General features: G+C 36.8%; 1 protein-coding gene across 1 annotated transcript in view; it reads right to left on the bottom strand.

The window, feature by feature from the left end:
* Positions 1 to 19,744, bottom strand: part of STAG2 (STAG2 cohesin complex component) — a 154,916-nt gene that overhangs the window by 30,991 nt on the left and 104,181 nt on the right. Inside the window, exons 11-23 of the mRNA XM_081115194.1 lie at positions 19,447 to 19,545; positions 19,282 to 19,361; positions 15,238 to 15,345; positions 14,178 to 14,289; positions 11,331 to 11,448; positions 10,819 to 10,922; positions 9,277 to 9,369; positions 9,061 to 9,150; positions 8,260 to 8,463; positions 6,698 to 6,768; positions 6,306 to 6,393; positions 6,134 to 6,214; positions 2,623 to 2,715 (exon numbers count right to left, since the gene is read on the bottom strand). Coding sequence (XP_080971320.1) covers positions 2,623 to 2,715; positions 6,134 to 6,214; positions 6,306 to 6,393; positions 6,698 to 6,768; positions 8,260 to 8,463; positions 9,061 to 9,150; positions 9,277 to 9,369; positions 10,819 to 10,922; positions 11,331 to 11,448; positions 14,178 to 14,289; positions 15,238 to 15,345; positions 19,282 to 19,361; positions 19,447 to 19,545 — 1,341 coding nt within the window. The remainder of the gene's footprint in view (positions 1 to 2,622; positions 2,716 to 6,133; positions 6,215 to 6,305; positions 6,394 to 6,697; positions 6,769 to 8,259; positions 8,464 to 9,060; positions 9,151 to 9,276; positions 9,370 to 10,818; positions 10,923 to 11,330; positions 11,449 to 14,177; positions 14,290 to 15,237; positions 15,346 to 19,281; positions 19,362 to 19,446; positions 19,546 to 19,744) is intronic.

Here is a 19,744-nt window from a genome sequence, read left to right as displayed (position 1 = left end):
TGACTACTAATATTTACATCATGTTTTATGAACCGCAAGGTAATTTCACAAATATTCTTTTTTATTTTTAGCACCATTGTTGCTAATCCTCACCTGTGGATATTTTTTTCATTGATTTTTAGAGAGAGTGGAAGGGAGGCAGGGATGGAAGGAGGGAGAGAGACAGAAACATCTGATGTGAAAGAGACACATCAATTGGTTGCCTCCCCCAGGCTCCCAGACCAGATTGAACCTGCAATCCAGGGACATGCTCTTGACCAGGAATTCAACCCAAAACCCTTTGATGCAAGGACACACAACTCTAACCAGAGAGACACTGGCCAAGGCTATTTTTAGCAACCTTAATGACTTGTGTAATATGCTAACATTACCAAAACAGGCAGGCAGGACTCAACCTCAGGTTTTCTGACTCCAAATCCTACACTCTTGTGGTATACATTCTCAAATATTAAATAATGCATAAACTTGGTACCATTCTTTTCTTCTATGGAAGAAAAAACATGATACCAAAGAGATGAATATCTCATAGAAGACCTCTTAGGAAAGGGATCACAAAGTCTATGGTACTTTTTAAGTACTCTCAGTGCCAATAGTATATGTGGTGCTTAAGTAGAACAAACATAAACAAGTGTAGGCTGCTTACTACAAATCAGGCAAACCTGATAGGTATCATAATAAACTTAAGGCTAAAGTTTTATCTCAAGGAGCTTAACAAAACTCTACCAGGAGTTTTAAATGAAGTCAAACACTGGTAAAAATAAGTCAGAAGGTAACAAAAAAATTACCTGTTGGTAAGGGCCAATGAAAATAGAATTTGGGGGTCACAAAGTCAATAGGAAACTACATTTAAAGGAAGACCACTGCTAGAAATACAAATTATAACATAGTTTCACCTTTTTGGAACTAACCACGTTTCCTTTTGTCTCTTTATGAATTTAATGTTTTTTTCAGTCACTTCTCATTTTACTACTACAGAAGTAATTTATAGCTACCTAGATATGAGTTTACACAAACTTTTGCAAAATACATACATAGTAACAATACAAAGTGATAAGTATGGTTTTAATTTTTAATTAGGTAAACTAGCAGGTCAGGTGAGATGACCAGGATATAGTCCTAGAAGCTTGTTAGGAAGACTGAACACAAGCTATTTAATGACCAAACCATCTCCAAAACTTGAACAACAAATTACATAAGAAATTATATGTTTACACTGTTTAAGAAAAAAAACACACACACACAACAGGGAATAAGTTGCATATCTTGGTGGCATATTTTGTGTGTTAAGTTTAGATCAGTGCATATTTCATTAAAATCCTATTCTTATAAGTGTAAAATCTAAACTCAATTTACCACCTTCAGAAATTTCGTTACTTTCATCTGAATTATAGAGATGAAAATTGAATTTCCAAATCCTTTACTGCTATAATAGAAAATTATATACTGAAAACTGGAAAGAATTCAGCAATGTAATAATTGTGGCAATATACTTTTGCAAGAATGCACAAAATCCAGTAATTGGGTGTTGGCCATTTAATATATTCTAACTTATTTGTGCCCAAGCATGTATATATGGAAGGGACAAAGGGAATTGAAAATAAGAAAACTGAGACCAACAGTTAGGTAATATATCTAACATTTTAGTTGTAACAATCCAAGTGTATTTCTTTAATATTAGTATAATATTCATTTTTTAAAAAATAAAATAAAGACAAGTGACAAAAGAAAAGGGTTGAACAACTTGGTAGCTTCATAGTTGGACAATTATAGTTGAACAACTTTCTTGGTAGCTTTAAGAAGTAAATATACCCTAAATTAAAACAAATAGTACTCAACATAACATAAGCTGCTGAAAACTACACTTACAATGACTAATGGGGCTCTACCCCAATAAAAAAAAGGCTAAGCAAAATGAAATGGTCATAAAACCTTGAAATCACCATAAGCATTTTGACTATATCGCTATTAATATTTCTTGTTAAATGATTATAAATTCATCTGTCCCACAAAAGCATTTGTCCGAAAAAAAAAAAAAAAAGATTAATCCTCTGTTAGGGAATTGTAGCTAAATAGGCTCTTAGTCCCAGGATCAGAATTTATTTTACAGGTGGGAAAACTACCTATGATACCAAGTAACAGTATATTTCCAGAATGAGAAGGTTAAGAGTATTGGAATCACAATGGTATAAGAGAGAAGACAAAGTTCACATAAAAAAAATAACTCACACAATCAGGATAGGCAGGAATGTCAATATCTGATAATATTCTCAGAGATGATAAAACCGTATGGAACTTTCCTCCCTGAGAAATACTTGTTATACTTGTTACTTTCAGGAATAACATTTGTAATTTCATATATTTAACTTGTATCTATGAGTCTGTTTACCAAGAGTGCCATAAAGAAAACAATAACACAGAATAAATACAATGAGGGTAATCTATAATGCAACTTATAAAATGTAACACAAAATAAATGCATTAATCTAATTTTTGAGCATGGTATACATGGATGGATATAAGTTATTTCTACTTTGCTCAATATCAGTATATTAAATTTTCCATTTCAGTTCAAATATTTATTAACATTGCTTTAAAAGATTGCTATATATAGTAATTACTAACCTGTTCCTTAACAGTAGTATTCACGTTGGTCAGATAATGCTGACATATCTGACAGAAAACCCTCATCTGTTTCTTTAAACGCAGCAAGTCCTCCTTGAAAAAATTGCACATTTAAAAATACCATGTAAAAAATCCAGTATTTAAGGTACTTTAAATCACTTAAACATCATACATTTAACTATATTAACTCTGCTTATACATTAGATTTAAAGTTTTCTTTATCAGAAAGGAGAACTAAACATGAGACCAATTTTCTTCAAAATCACAGCTTTCAAAATATCAGGTATATTAATGGATAATATTCTAAGTGGACTGGGTACTTCAGAATGAGAAAATTTATCTAACTCTACATATGGCTATCTTTAATAAACCCATTATCTCAAAATGCTTAAAGAGTAAGGATTTTTACTCCATTCTCAGTTTGTAATTTGAAAGGTGGCCAATGTACAAATGGAAAAAAATTAATTTAAAAAAGAACTGCATCTTTCATTTCTTATGTGAAGGATGCTGGTTGTACTTTTGAAAAATAGAAAGAAACAAAAATTAGCTTTGAGGTATTATTCCAATTTTTAAAAATTATCCTATCTAATAAAAGACAAAAAGGGTAATTAACCATACCTCCGCTAAGCTTCCCATTGGCTAATCAGGGTGATATGCAAATTAACTGTCAACAAAGATGGCGATTAATTTGCATACGTAGGCACAATGATGGGAGGCGAAAGTGGAAGGACAGAAGAAGCTGTCTGCTGCTGACGGTGATCAGAAACCCAGGTGGCAGGCCAGAGCCGGGTGGCAGGGCAAAGACAGAGAACCCGGGCCGCCTTTGCCCGCACGAACTATGAAGCTGGGAGAGGGGTGTGGAGCCACTGGGAGCAGGGCAGGGTTTGCGTCAGGCAGCCGAGAGCGGGTGCAAACTATGCAGCCAGGAGAGGGGCAGCGGGCCTCTGGGAGCAGAGCGGGAACTTCCGGGGTTTGCATCAGGCAGCCCGGAGCGGGGGCGTACTATGCAGCCAGTAGAGGGGTGGGAACTTCCCGGGGTTTGCATCAGGCAGTGGCGGCGAACTATGCAGCCAGGAGAGGGGACTATGCAGCCAGGAGAGGGGCGCAGGGCCGCTGGGAGTGGGTCAGGAACTTCTCGGGGTGGGCGTCAGGCAGCCAGAAGCGGGGCGGGAACTTCTGCCGCGCTGCCATGCAACATGGCAGAAGTTCCCGCCCTGTAGCTGCTTGCTCATTCACTTACTTGCTCATCCATTCACTCATTCACTCACTCATTATTCACTCATTCACTCACTCATTCACTCACTCATTCACTCACTCACTCAGCAAACCCTTTCAGGTCCCTGGCATCAGGCCAGGCACTGAAGTTGAAGCAGGATAAGACAGAGCTATGTCCTCTAGATGTTAGTAATTCGGTAGGGCGAAGCAGGCACATGAACGAGGCAGTTGTACGCACAGATGCACTGTACTGGGTTTGGTGAGGGCTGTAACTAACGCTGACTTTGTTCTCTTTATAAAATGGGGCCTCGCCACCCCAAGCCTGTAGGCCTGTGCCTATGCCAGGAGTGGCCGGGGTCCAGGAACATGACAGAGGGTGCAGGTTGGGCTGAGGGGTCTGGCCCCACCCCTCACCTCCTCACCCCCGAGTACACAAAATGGGCTGCTAGTATGTCTAATAAAATGATATATATTTAAAAAGATGAATCTTTTTAGTGTATCTTCTCTATTTCTAGATATTTACCAGTTAATTTAAAATAGGAAACCATTCTGTAAAGATCATTAAGGTCTGACTGGCATGGCTCAGTGGTTGAGCATAAACCTATAAACCCAGGCAGTCACGGGTTCGATGTCTGCTCAGGGCACATGCCCGGGTTGAGGGCTTAATCCCCAGTGGGGGGCATGCAAGAGGCAGCCAATCAATGATTCTATCTCATCATTGATGTTTCTATCTCTCTTTCCCTCTTCCTTTCTCTTTGAAATCAATATACATAGAAAATTATAGTCAGGAAATTTAAAAAAAGAAAGATCATCCACACTAATTTATTTAAGGCAAAACCTTTGATGTATCTTCTGATACTGAATGTCAAATGACAGACTATCAGTATATATTTGGTACATATTTGGCTTGACTTAAATATTGATTTGGTGAAGAAAACTCAATCAAACATCAGCATAAATAATTTTGTATCCAATAACATTCATTTTACCCCTTTTCCTCTACTAAAAGTATTGCCTTTTTCCCATTTTCATTTTTAACTCGATACTTTCAACGTAAGTGAATAATCATATTTACTAATATGATCACTGTTTCTACTATAAGGTAATTCTTGGGTGTTTGACAAAAAGTACTCTTTTTAACAACAAAACTGCATTACCTTTTCAAGGGGGAAATGTCCATTTGCTGATATAACAGCATCTTGTGCTAAAAAAGCTCAGAGAAATTCTAAGCATTTAAAATTTTCTGTGGTTTCTATGCGAAACAAACTTATAATCAAGAGAATTCCTGGGAGCACTTTTCTATTTACTAGATGAGATACTGCCTGATTCATTTATTGTTCTATAACGCCAAGTAGGTCTTTTGTTTTTTAAGAGAGAATTTCTTTATGAGGAAAATACCTATAAACAACTAATTCTGTAACTTCCAGATACTACTTAATATTTATAAAAATATGCCCAAATAATATTTAAGGCAACATCTACTGCTATAAATAAGTGCAATGTTTCTTTTCTTTTTTAAAAAAAATATTGTTTTATTGATTTCAGAGAGGAAGGGAGAGGGAGAAAGAGATAGAAATATCAATGATGAGAATCATTGATTGGCTGCCTCCTGCACGCCCCCTAATGGGGATCGAGCCCGCAACCAGGGCATGTGCCCTTTACTGGAATCAAACCCGGGACCCTTCAATCCTTAGGCCGACTGAGCCAAACCAGTTAGGGCTGTATAACGTTTCAAGTGAACAATTTACAAATGGAAAAACAGTGCTACTTAGTTCAATTATTAACACACCAAGGATTACCATTACAGATAAAGTTTTTGAAAGTTCTAAGACATAGTAGCTGGAACATCACACTCAACCAGAAAATGATTTATCAATTTGGAAAAGAGAGATTCTGAGTAAGAACGAGATGATCCTAAAACAATGCCAAGGCTTGTTATCATCAATTTATGTAATCAAATAGCTGCATCTGCTTGTTTCAAAGGCTCTTGGTCAACGTTTACAAAATTTATATTTCTCAAAAAAATACTCAATATGATAATATTGAGGATAATATGGAAATCCATAAATTGTGCCACCTTCAAATGTGAACAATTTCTAATTTTAAATCATACTCTGAAGCTAAACAAGTTTCGATCAATACACATCAAACTACAAATACGATTATTTTTTAAAGTACACATGCCTAAACAGGTCAGAAGCAAGACTTTACCAAAATAAATTGGTCCTATTAAATGTATAAGCTTGCTGAAAACAGTTAATGACATTAATAAAAACTGCAATGAACTGCCACCAACCTTTGTAGAGCTGCTTTCAGTTATCTTTGCAAGCTGCCAAAGGATTACATAGTGAGTACACTGCAGTGCATGAATAACGATCTGTAAAAAGAACCAAGAAAATAAAGTTAAAAATTAAAGTTACAATTCTTCATTCTCAAAGTTAAGTATGAAACTTGTAAATAATAAAAACCTGCTCAGGCATGTCTCCATTTTCAATTCCGGTTTTCAATAGTTTGTAATTACAAGCAAACAAATCCCACTTTGAAAGGTCATGGGCACTGTAAAAAAAGAATTAAGTTATATTAAAAAGTTAAGCTTAATCACATTTGTTTTGGACTTGAGTGTTAACAGAATGATGTTACAATATACCAAACTTTTTTTAAGATGCATCACAACAGCAAAAATGTGTATTTCTTTACAAATATGTTAATTCATAATTTTTCAGTGATTATCCAAATCAAGTACTTTTCCCCAAAAAGCACAAGAAACTTAGCAATGAATTTGATAGCTTTATAACCTCAAAATATGCAAGTTGGTTTTGCTACACTTTTAAGAAATCAGAAACTTTAAGATTCAACTTACTTATGAAAAGCAGTGATTCTCTTCAATGTTGACAATACCTGGTATGCATCATCTTCATCAGGTTCTTCACCCTATGAATATTAATTATACAATATTAAACATTAATAACTACCAAAGTGAAACACTTCAGGCTATCACATTGGTGACACTACCTTGAAAAGAAAGAATAACTTAATAAAACCCAAATATTAACTGTGCCAGTATATACCTAAATCTGGCTAAATTTAAAGTAATATGGCTGGAATAATGAGGTGACACAATTGTTATCACAAGTACATTATACCCAAGAGAGAAAAAGTGAATGACATTCTCACTTTTTCCTTCATGTAACCTAGACACAAAACTATGAAGACATCTGCTCTTTCACAATAATAAATACATAAGGACAATGAAGAGAAATATATTAGAGGACAAGCAAAAGATCATAAAGATAACACCTACAGGACAAACCCTACACACAAAAAATAGAGCACTCAAGACAGATGTATCAGACCAATCACAATTAATTTGGAAAAAAAGCTCTGAGTAAGGACTAGGCATGCTAGTCCTTTCTGGATATCAACTTTACAATTTAGAGTGACTTAAGTTTTTGAAAATTGTATGAGTCTTAATACATGAAACTTATAAAGTTTGTTAAATACTTCCCAACTTACTGTATCAAACCCTGGGTCTCTCAAAAAATGCTTAGTTGTTTTTAAACTTTAATTTTTCTACAAAGTAATTGAACTTAATTAACAAAATACTGGTTGATTTTAAATTCTCTTGTCCTAGTAACAATCACATCCAGGGAAGAATACAGCCATTAAAAATTTTAACTAATAATGTGATCATTGTACACCAAAATATTTGAACAAACTGCCAATTAAGCAAAAATTAGTAAGCATGCAACGTTTCACATGAACAAAAAGAACGTTAAAAACTTCTAAAACAAGAAATCTGAAAATTAAAAAGTCCCTATGATTTTTGCAGCATTAATGATAAAAGTGATGTTGAAAAGACTTAAATACATAAATTTAAGTATGAATTTTTATTGTATACAAATCCATTAGACTGTTAAATATATTTCCAGAGATGATAAAAATCACAATAAAAATACAAGCGTGTTTGAGTGCCATGCTTTAAGCCTCTTTAGAAATACAATAGATAGAACATCCAAAACCCAAAATTTGACAGTGGGTATAACAGCAGTTCCTCAAAGTTTTATGATATCAAAGACCATATACTAAGAAACACAGTACCCTACTTTTGAGACTGCATGGCCAGAGGCTAGCTCTACTTATCTGTTCCATAATAGCCTCATATTCAACTAAACCCTGACAACTTCCCAGATCATTTCTTTAAAATAAAATAAAAAGATGTTAGTTTTGCGTTCACCTTCCCCCAAGTCACAGATTTTACCACCTTCCAATGTTGGTGGAGGAGTAATAGTAGCACAATGAATCATAGAACAAAAAGTCTGAACATCTTTTCAACATACTGCTAGGGACTATCACCAGGGCAGGTGAATAATTCAGTTACTGAAGGGGAGGGGGCCCAACTGACAAAATACTTGTAATATATACCTCTTGCAGAAAATCTTCAAGGAGCCGGTTAAATTTATCTGCCAACTCGTCTATCAGTTGACTTCTTGAAATATCTACTCTGTTGAAGATTGTAAACTCTTCATTACAGAGGGCATGGTAAGTTTTAGAACATGCTTCCAAAACATCTGTATCTGTGTGCTTCTCTACAATATTCCGGATTTGTCGTAATAAGGCATCCAAATGCTGCAAAATCAAAGTTGTTGTTTTGTTTTGTTTTTTCATTAAATGTATGAAATGTATACATGGTAGGCATAAAATGAGTACACCATGATGGTGAAAAGCTTAAAATAAAGTAACTCTCTGCAAGTAGGACATACATTTTGTGGTGTTTTTCTAGTCATGGTAAATAAATGCACTGATCCACCCATACTTATTTCCTTAACATTAACAGGAATAATATCACCATTTCATAGGGCTCTGATGAAAATTTTAACACATAAAGAACTTACAACAGTTCCTGGAAATTAAAAATATTCAATGGATATTAGCTGCTTTCTTTTTGTAATTGTAATTGTCCTGTTACCCACCCCCAATCTCTGTAAATAATCAGTGATAGTCACATAATGGCTAGGAATGAGAGTACGGCTGTGCATATGAATCAAGGGAAAGCTTCATTAGTGCCATTCTCTAAATCCAACTTAATAAAATACAGAAGACATGTAAGCTATGTTTCCTTACACATTAGAAGTTACAAATATATTTTTAAAAATAGTTTAAAACAATGTGATGAACTAAACTAATACTTTTTCAAGGTGTTTTAATACACAGAGAACAGCATACCTTTTCTAATCGTCCAGTGGTATATATTTCCAAGTCAAAGTATTGAGGCAACTGCAACAAGTTAGTCACCTTTTCTGCATCTACAGAGTACTTTGAAATTTAAAAAAAAATTAAAAACATCACAGTAATGGTAAACATTACAATAAAATTCTGTGTGACATTTCCAAACAAGATCTGTCATTTCTTAGTAACATTCTGATATTGACATAAACTTACTTTAGCTAATAACTGAGGAAGGGCCACAGCAAAAAGTTCAGTGATTTTTGTCCTGTCATCCAATTGGGTCTTCTTCTCCTTTGCTGTCAGCACCTAAAAGGTAACACAACATTTATAAGTACTAAGCCACTGACACTGTTAGGTACTCTCTGTTTAAGATATACAAAATAAATAATAAAAGTACGTTTTAGATGATGGATACAAAAATTCCTACTATAAAACTTGAAACGCAAAAGTGACAAAGAGAATAACCTGCACATTATAACAAAAAAAGCCACCTAAAATAACCACACACAAACACAAAACTCTTTGAATAGTTCTACAGGCAAAATCAATACCCAATTAGACTAACCAAGAAGCAGCTGTTAGGAACAGGAAATATAGTTTAGGAGCTTACATAATAATAGGATTAAATAGCATTTCATTCTACTCTAAACTGCAGGCCATGATCCATGGGTTATGAATTCAACATAGTAAGTCACTACCAGTAATTAAAAAACAGAAAGGAAACAAAAGAAAACAGAATACATCACATACTCTAAGTTTTATTATTTGATGAAATTTCATTTAGTTACACACAAAAACACATATATAGATATGTACTAGGTCATAATATAAAATTCTATTTTTGTGCTTCACAATCAAAAAAGTTTGAAATGTAATTGTTGGTCTACAATACAAATATATGTGAACTTTGGAATAATACATTAAAATCTAATCCCAGGAAACAGGAATTTCCCCATTTTAAATATATTTTAGAATTGATTTGTTATTTACTTTTCTTTATAATTGATTTTTAGAGAGAAAAGAAGAGAGGGGGGAGAGAGAAACACTGATGTGAGAGCGAGACATCCAACAGCTGCCTCCTGCCCGGCCCCCCACTGGGGATAGAGCCCACAACTCAGGCAAGTGCCCTGATGGGGAATCAAACCCTGTTGGTGCATGGGACAATACAAAACCAGCTAAGCTACACCAGCCAGAGGAGGAATTTCCCCACTGTAATGAATAATTATGTTTTCTTTATTAAAAGCAAATCTAAAACCCTTGGCAAAGTATCTAAGGTAGTTAGAGTGTCACCTAATATGCCAAAGTTGTGGATTCAATCCCCGGTCAGGGCACATAAAAGAATCAGCCAATGAATACGTGAGCGGAACAACAAATCAATCTCTCTCTCTCTCTCTCTCTCTCTCTCTCTCTCTCTCTCTCTCTCTCTCTCTCTCGTCAATCAATAAAAAAGTGTAAAGTAAATATAAAAATAAACCAGGATGGACAAATGCACCATTCTAAAACAGTGCACTATATTCAGTCTTAAAGGCAAGAACTGTCAATCACTGTATCTCTGCAGTAACTAACAAAGTATCTTATGGAAGGAGTTTTCCAAATTGCTAATGTTCTAAAATTTACTCCTAACATATATTTACAAGCAAAGATCATCTGAAAAATAAAAGATTTTAAAATTTGATTCTATAGTTACAAACGTAGTTTTATAAATGGTATTTAAAAAAAGACATAGTTTAGAATACTAAAAATGTATTGGCATACCCTTTTTCCTGTCCCTCTTCCCACAGGAGGATGACATTCAGCAGCTTGTCTGATGGTACAAAGCATTATTTCAATCAGAGCACTCTCTTGTCTGTCTGTCAGTGCTGAAAAAACAAAATCAGAGTTAATCTATTTATTTTCCCTAAATGCCATTTATAATTATTACATAAGAACTCCTTCTGCCTGTGATAGACCTAATATATATATATAATTCCATTACTATATCACAGAAAAGATCCAAACAAGTGAAACCTTCCTAAAAATTACAAATCTGTATACCACTGGTTCACAATTTGAGCAAAGAAAGTATGAACACAGATACAAAAAAAATTAAAGAATGTTGAGGGAACTACATCTATCTACATAGCATAAAATTCATGTGTATGAAAACAGAATTATTCACAAAGGTTTTTCACTCAATTATTTTAGCACAATAATAAACAAATGGAATAAGTAAAACCTATTTTCAAAACTGTCTAAACAATAAAAATACCATAATTAAACATCCTTACCTTCCTCTCCACTAAGTGGCTCCTCCAGCAACAAGCTATTCATACATTCCCAGTCTTTCAGCAGCTCAGTAGCACAGTCCCACATGCTATCCACAAGGTATGCTGCATGCTCATGTAACTAATTAAAAAAGAGCAAGGTACTCTTAAACAAATAGCATACTAGCCTTAACTCAAAAGAAAGGAAGCTTTGTGGACACCACGTACAAACGTAAACAGCAATCTGCTTTTGAGTTAAGATGGAAGAAAGGACAGAGAAAAATGGCCTTACTTGCTGTGTATAAGTAAACCTTGCTAGTTGGTAGCATTAAACATTTCTGATAATAATCTTTAACATGAAAATTATTTTTGAAAATATTACATGCATGCATATTTAGAGCCTAATTGGAATTAATATTACATGAGTTAACTGTTCTCAATTATAAAATACTAGTGTCCTGGTGCACAGATTTGTGCACATTGAAAGAAAATTAATTAGAAGAAATATTTTAATATCGCTATTCACCCTTTCTCTATAATAGAGTATCAAACAAATTCACGATTGACAATGTCAGATCAAAACACATGCGTGTGATTGGCACCAGCGAGAACTTTGTATGTACCGCACATGTGCTAGTCAACTTAGCCTTTTATATATATACTAGAGGCCCGGTGCACAAAAATTTGTGCACTGGCAGGGGGGTGGGGGTCCCTCAGCCCCACTTATGCCCTCTCACAGTCTGGGACCCCTCGGGAGATAACCACCTGCTGGCTTAGGCCTGCTCCCCGGGTGGCAGATGGCAGGCCCGATCCCTCGGTGCCTGCCCTGCCTCCCTGGGTCGTATACACAGCAGGGCGGATCCGGGGGTTGGGGCGCCACCCCGTCACACAAACGGCAGGGCCAATCCGGGGGTTGGGGCACCACCCAGGGTCGCGAACACAGCAGGGCCGATCTGGGGGTTAGAGCACAGCTCCGGGTCGCGCACATGGCAGGACCGATCCAGGGGTTGGGGCGCTGCCCCGAGTCGTGCTCACGGCAGGGCTGATCCGGGGGTTGGGGTGCCGCCCCGGGTCGGGTCAAACACGGAACGCCCGGGCAGGCCAGCAGATCGCTGCTGCCCCACCTGGCCGCCCTGGGTCGGGTCGCACATGGGACGCCCACCGCCCCAGGTCGCCGATAGCAGGTCCAGATGGCAGCAGGGCAGGCGGGATGGCACTGTCCCACCCTGCCTTCAGTGTGCAAATTAGTTGGCATCTTTGTTGGTGGTTAATTTGCATATTGCGCTGATTAGCCAATGGGAGGTGTAGTAAAGGTGCAGTCAATTACCATGTTTGTCTAATATTAGATAGGATAGAATAAACTTGCTTAATTAGACCTGCTTTCTGATGTAGCTAAACGTTTTCCAGCCCAGTGAAACACCCCAACTTCTCTTTCAGCAACATAATTGTCAGCAACATAGCAGTAAATAACAACACGAAGCACATTATTATTGTAGGCTACGCAGGGAGAATAAATGGTAAAATATTCAACTGCAGCCGTGTTTAACTACATTCTGAGCAGTGAGAAAACCTGAAGTTATCTTCAAGTTCCAACATTTCTTACTTCATCTCAGGTCAGGTTTCTAAACTTTCTAAATCTCTCTTTTCCGGCTAATGGAAAGAAAATAGGATTCTACCGAGTCTCCTATCTACCTACTCCAGGACTTCTGTGAAGATCAAATGAGGCACGGGAAAACACTTCACAAACATATGGCTAAAGTGTAAAATGTTTGCACCTAACTATAAAGCAAGTCGGGTTCCTGGGCTGAAGAAACTCTAAGGAGGCTAGTCACTAGGGAGAGGAAGCTGGGCGTTGCTACATGACGTCATTAAGTGGCACCCACAGTGACCCTTTGCAGGCTGGGATGGGCTGGGCAGTAGGACACATTTTGCGCCATGGGGTCTTGGCAGCATTGGCTGCAATTTGGTGGGGTGTCGCTCTGGGGTGGTGGTAGGGCCTGTGTCCAACTTGGGGTAAGCTGAGTATTGGTTTGTCAGCACCAGGTCTATGTTGCCCTTTACTTTTAAATGGCCAGTGTGTGTCATGGCAGCTCTTGCCTTGAGCATCTGGCCTCTGGTGGTCACTGAGCATCATAGCTACCAGTTGGACGAATGGACACTTAGCCTTTTACAAATATACTAAAGGCCTGGTGCACAAAATTCGTGCATGGGAGGGGGGGGTCCCCTCAGCCTGGCCTGCACAGTCTCCAATCCAGGATGCCTCTTGCAGCCCAGGACTGCTGGCTCCTAACCACTCACCTGCCTGCCTGCCTGCCTGATCGCCCCTAATCACTCCGCATGCCTGCCTGATCACCCCTAACCCCTGTGCCTGCCTGCCTGATTGACCCTAACCACTCTCCCCAGCTGGCCTGATCGCTCCTAACCGCTCTTTCCTGCCAGCCTGATCACCCCTGATTGCTCTCCCCTGCCAGCCTGATCACCCCTAACCAACTCTGCCACTGTCCCCACCACCGGGGCTTTGTCCGGAAGGACATCAGGTCTATTCTGTCTAATTAGCGTATAACTCTTTTGTTAGTATAGATAGATACTACAAATTTACTTTAACTGAATGGGAGTGATTATGGTTACATAAAACAAAATACATGTATACTTATCAATTCAATATATAAGCAAAATATTTCCCTTTATTCTGTGAATAAAGTTTAAATAACCCTAAAGATTCCCAATTGATTTTAGAGGATCAGCATTACTGATATGAAAACCTGTCAAAAACATTTCAAATAAAAAATATATAGACCAACATTCTACATGAACATAAATGGAATATCCTTTAAAAAACTGGCATAAGTAAAAAAATGAACATCAACTAACCTCACTTTCCAGGAAGAAAAACACCAATGTCTTAACAAGGTTGGCATTTGGACCCTGTCGTCCCCTTCTTTTCATCATTCCATCCTCCTCTGGATCTCTACGACTGAAGAGCCTGCAAATCAATGCGAAATATTTACTTTTAAAACAAAAAATAATATTTCCTAATAAAAAAGTCTGAATTCTATATATAAGCACCTAACAAAGGAGTAAATGGAAGGTACGTAGGTGTAATATTGTCCAACATTATACTCAAGTACATAATTTCACACTTGATGGTACTTCCCAGCTCTCTTAACTTCATAGTTATCAATTATTTTTATAAATCCTGCATTTCATGCAACCATTTTCTTTTATAAAAGCATCACAATGACTAACCTATCCCATTTATGCATATAAATCTATGATAAACATTCTTAAACTGATCATATATTTCCCTTCTATCCTTCTTATATAATTTTTCTAAAGTCTGGACTTAGTGGCCTCTCTCTATGGATATCATGATTGTTTTTTTTTTCTTTTTTAAAATACATTTTATTGATTTTTTACAGAGAGGAAGGGAGAGAGAGAGAGAGTTAGAAACATCGATGAGAGAGAAACATTGATCAGCTGCCTCCTGCACACTGCCTACTGGGGATGTGCCCACAACCGAGGTACATGCCCTTGACCGGAATCGAACCTGGGACCTTTCAGTCTGCAGGCCAATGCTCTATCCACTGAGTCAAACTGGTCAGGACCATGATTATTTTTCTTTATAAATAAAAAAGAGAGAACACTGGATAATAAGAAATAGAAAACTGCAGTGTGGATGTTTTACATCATATACTCTTTTAAATAAATGTTTCATCCCAAAATTAACCATTTTGGGGGAAGCTGACATCAGAATTAAAGTGAAAAATTAGGAAAAGGTTTAACATTGTGATATACTTAGGTACATTTTTAAGCATATCCATTAAAAGATATGGGTACAATTCCCCTTTAAAGATTTAACTTAAATAAATTAAAGGAATTGGAGAAGGGAAATTGAAACTTTTAAAGGAAATAATAACAGAAAAACATTTACTTTTTGTAGAGAAATTCTCCCGCTGCTACTGCTACTGGCCGGTGAGCTGAATACACCAGATGATAGACATTTTCACAATCTTCTGCAGTAAGAACTTCTTCACTACTCCTAAAAAATAAACAAACCATACCAGTCTTTTTAGTGGTGGTGTAATTTGAAGCATATTGAATACAAAAACCCATGCTCATACTTTCACTAAGTTGTGTTAAGAAAAATTAAAAAGAAGACATCTACTTATCATCTATCAGTAAAAGCTAGCCCAGGCAAAAGAGCTGAGTATTTTGTGAACATTTAAAATCAATGGGAGGTAAAATTCCAATCAATAACGAAAGTGAAGCCATGGTAAAGAGAAAGTAATAATATAAGACAAGGACGTCACAGGAAAATGAAGAGTAAATAATATAAACTAATGTAGAAAGTAAAGTGGAGTAGTGGCATGCTAAGAGCTTAGTTAATAATCAGAGAACAGTGCATATATTTCATAGCAATATTAAGTGATAATATCACCACATTAAAATATACTAATACAATGAGGAAGAACATTTTATCCATCATGTACTGAACACAATATAAGACAACAGAAATGGATTAATTAAAATATAAGTGCCAAACACCTTATATGCTTTTAGTCTACTGTGAGATAAATAATCTAGGTTTTTACCATTATATATAAATTAAGAATCATAGGACCACCCCAAAGAGAAAAGCCTAAGTACATTTAGGTGTATAGTTTAGGATCTCAAATCCTTTTTGTTTTTTTGTTGTTTTCAAGGTTTCCAGAAGTCTGAAGTCTAAGGAAATATAAATTCTTTTGAAGAGAAACAAAACCAAAATGTTAAAATTCAAGTGTCAACAGCACTTTGATTTAATCTGCTTATATATAATACTGGATCATTTTTGGAAAAATCACTTATTTATGATTTTAAAAAACATACATTGATTCAAATCAGTTCATTCATTTTTAACTATTTGAGAAGGAATGTTTCTTGGAAGTTTCAGTTATTATTTATATACATGGCTAAACCAACATAAATGAATATCACCCTTCATAAAAATATCAGTACCAGAAACAAGAAAAAAATGTCTATAAGGTATTATGGAGGGAGATGAGAAGCTACAGAAATATATAGAGTGCTATTACTTTGTTTATTTCAACATTTTTCAATATTTGAATTATATGCATATCCTATCCTATATAATAAAAGGCAAACATGCAAATTGACCGAACAGTGGAATGACTGGTACCTATGGCGTGCACTGACCACCAGGGGACAGGCACTCAATGCATGAGCTGCGCCCTAGTGGTCAGTGCACTCCACAGTGGGAGTGCTGCTCAACCAGAAGCCGGGCTCACTGAATCAGGCAAAACCTGCAGTCTGATATACCCTGAGGGATCCTGGATTGCGAGAGGGCATAGGCCAGGCTGAGGGACCCCACCAGTGCACGAATCTGTGCACCAGGCCCCTAGTAGGTAAAATAATGGTCTAATTTTAATACTTCTCTAAAGTGTGGCTAACCATCTTTTCATATGTTTAAATTTTTATTTTATTTTCTATCAATGATCTATTTACTGACTTTTGACTATTTTCCTATTGGGTTTCTGTTCTAAGAGTAGGCCTTCCTTCCCCTGGCTGCCGGAACCAGCTTCCCTCTGGCACCTGGAACCCGGGCTTCCCTCCGGCCGCCAGCAGGCCCCCAGGACCTGGCCTTCCCTTGCAGCCCAGCTTAGTCCGGGAGGCTGTTGGGAAGGATGTCTGGTCTAATTAGCTTTTATTATTATAGATTGAAATTGACTCCTATGATACAATAATTTTGACCAATCTGCAATTTGTTTTATGAGTTTATGATATTTTATGTATTAGATTTTTTTATAGTTAATTCAGTTTTTTTATGTGAACATTTCCTTTTCTTTTATCTCATGCTCAGAAAGATATTGCTGTGATTTTACATAAAAAACAATCTTCTTGAATTTTCACGCAGTACTTTAGTGGTTTCATTTATTTGCATTTAAACTTTTCATCCATCTGGAAATTATTTTTGTATAAGAAATTAAATAGATATCTAATTTAATTTTTCCCCTAAATAAAACCTATTTGTCACAGAACCATTTATTTTTTGATAGGAAATGCCATGCTCACCCTAGACTAGGTTCCTGGATTAACTGCATTTGTCTTTATAGTCTTCTTTATTCTATGCCAATGATCTCTTTTCATATTCACCAGTACCAAAATTTAAAAATCACTATGACTTTACAATAAGATTTAAAATCATATTGGACAGTCATCTCTCATTTGTTTTACCAAATTTCACTGGCTACTATTACATGATGAATGTTCCATGAGTGTCAGAATTAACATGCAATGATAAAAAGGGACCCTTTTGCAGTTATTTGGACCATGTTGACAACCTAAATGTCCACTGACAGATGAATGCATAAATAAAATCCTATATAATAAAAGCCTAATATGCTAAGTGTCTGGAAGTCCATTCAACCAGTCAAAGAGTAATATTCTAATGATATGCTAAGGCCACTCAACCACTTGCTATGACGTGCACTGACCACCGGGGGCAGACAGTCAACCAGGTTGTTGCTATAATGTGCACTGACCACCAGGGGGCAGGCGCTTCAACCAGTAGGTTAGCTTGCTGCTGGGGTCCAGCCAATCAGGACTGAGTGAGAAGGGCCGGAGATGCCCTGGAGCCCTCCCGCGGTTCCTCCCCAGCTGACCAACCTCCTGCATCCCTCCCCAGCCCTGATTGTGCATTGGTGAGGTTCCTCGGCCTGATCTGTGCCCTCTCGCAATCCAGGACCCCCACGGGGATGTCAGAGAGCCAGTTTCGGCCCGATCCCACAGGCCAGGCCAGGGAACCCCACTGCTGCACAAATTCGTGCAGGCCTCTAGTGTGGTATAAACATAATGGAATATTATTGAGCCTCAAAAAGGAATCAAATTCTTACATGTGCTACAATATGGACAAACACTGAAGACAATATGCTAAAGTGAATAAGCCAGATACAAAAGGACTAATATTGTATAATTCCACTATATGAGGTACCTAAAATAGTCAAATTCATAAAGATAGAAAGTAGAACAGTGGTCACCAGGGATTGGGGGGGTGAGAAAGGGAAGGAGGAAGAAATAGTGTGTTTAATGGGTATAGAGTTTCAATATAAAAGGATAAAAAAGAGTTCTGCAGATGGATATTGGTGATAGCTGCACAATGTGAATGTACATTATGCCATTGACCTGTACACTTAAAATGGTAAATTCTGTTATATACATACTAGAGGCTCCGTGTACAAAATTCGTACACTGGGGGGGGGGGGGGGGGGGTCCTCTCCGTGGGGAGTGGGCCTAACACGGGGAATAGGCCTATGTTGGCAGTCAGACATCCTTAGTGCCATCACAGAGGCAGGGGAGGTTCCCGCCACCACTGCTGCCAGTCATAAGCCTGGCTTCTGGCTGAGTGGCGCTCCCCCTATGGGAGCGCATTGACCACCAGGGGGAAGCTCCTGCGTTGTCTGCCCCCTGGTGGTCAGTGCGCATCATAGCAACCAGTCAGTCCGCCGTTCGGGCAATTTGCATATTAGCCTTTTATTATATAGGATATAGTATTACCATAATTTTTTAAAGAAAAATAATTTGTATCACTATTACATTATAATATAATATGTTTAAATTCAGATTATCTAAAGAGAAGTTTAGTTTCATTAAATACTAATTTCTGAAAGTGTAATAAAATATAGTAAGAACATTTATTACACTCAGGTGTTTAACTTTATTTTAAAAGCATCTAAGACAGTAAAATGGAGAGAAAATGGACCAAACGAATGAAGAACACATGAATTCCTAGCTCAGAATTTTTCTAGTCCCATGGTTTCCTTTTCTATTTTCTCAAGTTTACATGGGAAAATTAAAGTTGTACCTATAAAATACCATGAATTAAGTTATTAAATTTTAGATCTAAATAAGTGAAACCAAATTCTCTAATGTATTATTTAAATATCTGGACATCAGTAATACGCAATAAATACATACTTACTGTAAAACAAGAGTAAGTAATTTTATTGCTTGTACTGCAACATCGTATTCTTTGTCAAGGGTCATAGACACAATTCTATCCTAAGGACAAAAAAAAAAAAAGATTTTTAAAGGGAAAGCTATTCAAATGATAGGTAATTTTTAAATACTTAAAAGTAATACTAACCTTGAACCGACTGGTAAAAAGCTCCAGTTTGGAATTAAGCTCTTTGTTATAATAAAGCCCTTGTAGAGCAGTGAGACATTTGAGTCTTACTTCACCTTGCTAAATGAAACAAAAGGAAAAATGCATTAAAAACTTTATGTTTTCAACCTGAATAGTCAAGACATATACCCTATTTTCTACTTTAAAATTTTAAATGTTCTATACATTAGCATTTCTTCAGAAACTCATCTTTGATAATGCAAAAATATGAATCAATACATATATACTATATGACTAAATACCTTTGGGGTTACCATTT

This window comes from Myotis nattereri (assembly GCF_964212035.1).
Source record: "Myotis nattereri genome assembly, chromosome: X".
NCBI lineage: Eukaryota > Metazoa > Chordata > Mammalia > Chiroptera > Vespertilionidae > Myotis > Myotis nattereri.
Note: the sequence above shows the minus strand (reverse complement) of the source record. Positions and strands in the feature narration are given on the sequence as shown.